General features: G+C 57.4%; 1 protein-coding gene across 4 annotated transcripts in view; it reads right to left on the reverse strand.

The window, feature by feature from the left end:
• The window catches only part of TRPV3 (transient receptor potential cation channel subfamily V member 3), a 55,403-nt gene that overhangs the window by 49,293 nt on the left and 2,187 nt on the right, over nt 1-3,923 (reverse strand). For all 4 annotated transcript variants that reach the window (XM_017863620.1, XM_017863619.1, XM_017863618.1 and 1 more), the window contains exon 2: nt 2,519-2,639. In XM_017863620.1, coding sequence (XP_017719109.1) covers nt 2,519-2,637 — 119 coding nt within the window. In that variant the 5' untranslated portion in view covers nt 2,638-2,639. The remainder of the gene's footprint in view (nt 1-2,518; nt 2,640-3,923) is intronic.

A 3,923-nucleotide genomic window follows, 5' to 3' on the forward strand; every position in this document is an offset into this window, starting at 1 on the left:
TTTTTGAGACAGAGTCTCACTCTGTCGCCCAGGCTGGAGTGCAGTGGCCGGATCTCAGCTCACTGCAAGCTCCGCCTCCCGGGTTTATGCCATTCTCCTGCCTCAGCCTCCCAAGTAACTGGGACTATAGGCACCTGCCACCACGCCCGGCTAGTTTTTTGTATTTTTTAGTAGAGACAGGGTTTCACCGTGTTAGCCAGGATAGTCTTGATCTCCTCACCTTGCGATCCACCCATCTTGGCCTCCCAAAGTGCTGGGATTACAGGCTTGAGCCACTGCGCCCAGCCTATTCTTATATTTTCTGTTTCTCTCTAGGCCCAAGTCCCCTACTCAGTTCTAAGAGGGATGCCCAAACCTTCACATGAGGGTCCTCAGAGAGCCTTTGGGACAGAGGGGTGGACACCAATTCAGGAGGCACATCAAGCTCAGCCCTTGGTTGGGCTGAGGAGGCTTTGCAGAACTAAGCCTGGAGCTAAGTCTATGAATGGGGGGATGGGCTCAGAGCAGGTGGCTTGACGGGTCCTGCTGAGGAAAGAACCTGGGATTCTCCCAAAACTCTGTCCCCAATTTTTTCCCAAGGTCCAAACCTCCCCTGGAAAAGTGAGAACGGCGGGGAAGTGAGAGGACAGCCAGGGAGGTGGTCCTTGCCCGCTTAGCTCAGGGATGTCTCGGCCCTTCCCTGGACAAGTCCACCCAGACCCAGGCTGCCCCCTTGGCCCCACACAACACCTGTCTGGCTCCACTTCCACCAGTTTTCCCTCTTGCATTCCAAGATGGGGCCTCCACCTGGGTGTCCCTCAGGCACCTCTTACCCAACATTTCACAACTGAATTTGGCTCATTCCTCCTGACCTGGATCTTCTCCTGTGGTGCACCATGTCAGAGACGACCCCACCATCCCTCCAGGCCCTCCCACCGGGATTCCTCCTTCTCCCTTACCTCCCATGCCTGGTCCTGCAGACCCTACCATACTGACACCCCTCTGTGCTGTCCCCTCCTCTTTATCCCTGACCACCCAGGCTCACACATCACCACCTATCACCTGGGCTTCCCAAAGGCCTCCTCATGGTCTCCCTGCCGTCAGCCTCTCCTCCAATCCATCATCCACGCAGATCCCCCACAGTCACCTCTCCAAAAGGCACATCTCACCATGCCCTCCCTCCCACAAAAAATCCTTCCATGGCTCCCCACTGCCCTCAGGATTGTCCAATTTCCTTGACTGACCGCCAAGGAAGTCAAGGGGACTCATCTCCCCAAAGACTCCTCTACCGCCCAGCGTTTCAGCTACACCAGACTCCTCACCTCGGTGCCCCCACCCTGAGCCACTGCTCCTATGTCTCTCTGCCCCAGATGTACTTTTCCTTCCTCTCCACATCTTCTCTAGCACCACCTCCTCCAGGAAGTCCCCTGAGACTGCCTACAGGATCAGAATAACCTGCCACTCTTCAGGCCCCACGGGGCTAATTCACCTCTCTCTGGTGGCTTCCCACTCTCTCCTCGACTCCCCTTTCACCAGACTGTGAGCAGGCGTGGCCATTTTTCTCTCCATGTCCCAAGCTCGTTATCCTGAGCCCAACCCTGGGGCTGGTACACAGGACACCTCAGTGATTATAGCTCCAACTAACAGAGGGGAAGCAGCAAGCTCAACCCTGGCCCAAAGTGGGCCTGGGATACAGGCAGAGGAGGCAGGCCCACCCCGGGTTCGAGGGACGCACAGATGAAGTGGGCTGGGGGGACAGCTTGAGAGGCACCGAATCAGCTGGGGGTGCAGAATCTACAATGGAGGCAGCAGAGGGGCGGGACGGGTGACCCTAGAGAGGCCCTTTCTCTGCTCCAGGCCTCCTCCATGTCCCCAGCCAAGAAGTAAAGCTGATCATTCCAGCCCTGTCCAGTTCCCAGGGACCCCGTGGAGGGATGGGGACAATGATGATGGTGAGGGTCACAGAACACTCTCAATGCCAGCACGTGCTGAGCTCTGACCGCGTGCCAGGTGCCACACTGAACACGTTGCTGACTTGATCCCAATTAACCGTCATCCTATCGTTGGTGCCATTGCCGGTGTCCCCATTCCAAAGGTGGAGTTCAAGAGCTTGAATAACCCGGCTGGGCGCACGGTGGGTGGAAAGCTGTTGGTGTGTGCGGAAAATGTGCCCAGCAGAGGGTCCAGGTCACCTGGAACTTCCACCCAGCATTCTGCTCCTCATCTCAAGGATGGCTGCAGCCATCCCTCACCTCCCTCAGGAGTCCTCCTGACCGCTCCTGCCTCAGCACCCCCTGATCCCTCCAAGGAGGCTTCCCTAATTGTGCCAGTCACACTGACCACCGCAGCTCAGACCCCTGAGTGTGCTCTGCTCCCCCCAGCACCATCCCCTAGTCATACCTTGCCAGGCACCGGGTCACCCCAGGAGAGACTGAGAGTCTCAGGTCTCCCCAAGGCAAGGGCTTCCTGGGGGTTGCCAGGACCCCCGCTCATGCCCCTCACAGTGCCGCGGTCCCAGTCCCGAGCCCTCCGGACCCACCTCTTCTTTGTGGGGGTGATCTCCGCCGCCCTCTTCTCTGGCAGGACGGTAGGGTTCCCACTGGGGGCGGCAACTCTCTTGCCCATGAGAGGCACTGTCTCCTTGGGGTGGGCGTTCATGGCTGGAATACAACCACAGGGCAGATGCTCAGGCCGAGGGGACGGGGGAGCTTCAGGGAGTTTAGGATCCCCGTGTGGCTGTATCCAGCTCCCGTTCACACTCCCTGGGACAGGAAGCTCACTCCTCCCTTCCCAGGTCACCAACCCTTCTTCAAGGATAGAGAAGCTGTCCCCAAAGCTTCCCCAGCTGCCTGCTCTAGCACCCCTGATGCTATGGTCCTAGGAGAGCCCAGGAAGGTGTCCCAGTAGAGACCACCATGCCCCGATCCTCTCTCACGACACCATCTCAGCTGACCAGTCCCCAGGCAGACTCCTGGGCACCAGCTGTTTTCTCGAGGCCCCTCTCCGATTTCATGATGAGCAGCTCTCAAACAGTTCTGACCTCCGCAGAGCAAGATTATCACCTCCTTTGCTCTAGATGTTATGCTCTTAGTAACACATCCTCACGCTCCTCGGGTGTTTTGGATTCCTCAGTGTCCAGGTGGTCTCTGCAGCCAACACACCGATCATCTCCCCTGCCCTCCCAAAGCTGCGTGTAACCCGCTTATGGCTGCCCGTCCATTAGACTCCCCTCCCAACTACAGGGAGCAGCTGAGTCCCCTTACCCCAGGCGGAGGAGGCCAACCCCCTGTCCAGACCTGCTTTACTGATGCTCAGAGTGGGCTGGGCACGGTGCTGAGCCCCAAGGGGTGTGGGGATTGGGGAAGGGGGACTGATACATCTTCCAACAAGACCAGGACAGACTGTACAGGCTGCTGTGTGGAGGAAGGACAAGCCGGGCAGAGGGCACGGCCTAGGAGGGTCAGGAATAGCAGGAGTGGCGGGAGCTGCTGTGGCCAGAGAACCTGGGGAGCTCACGGGGACCCTGGCAACGGAAGCCGTGTGGGCAGGCTGGGCCCTGTGAAGTCCTTGCACACTGCATAAGAGCTGTGGCTTTTGCCGGGCACGGTGGCTCACACCTCTAATCCCAGCACTTTGGGAGGCCAAGGTGGGCAGATTGCCTGAGCTTAGGAGCTCAAGACCAACCTGGGCAACATGGTGAAACTCTATCTCTACTAAAACACAAAAAATTAGCCGGGCATGGTGGTGCACACCTGTAGGCCCAGATACTCAGGAGGCTGAGGCAGGAGAATCGCTTGAACCCAGGAGGCGGAGGTTGCAGTGAGCCGAGATTGTGCCACTGCACTCCAGCCTGGGCAACAGAGCGAGACTCCGTCTCAAAAAAATGAATAAAAAATAAATAAAGTTTTTTTTTTTTTTTTTTTTTTTTTTTTTTTTTTTTTTTT

The sequence above is a fragment of the Rhinopithecus bieti genome, unplaced genomic scaffold, assembly GCF_001698545.2.
Source record: "Rhinopithecus bieti isolate Rb0 unplaced genomic scaffold, ASM169854v2 scaffold_70516, whole genome shotgun sequence".
Classification (NCBI taxonomy): Eukaryota; Metazoa; Chordata; class Mammalia; order Primates; family Cercopithecidae; genus Rhinopithecus; species Rhinopithecus bieti.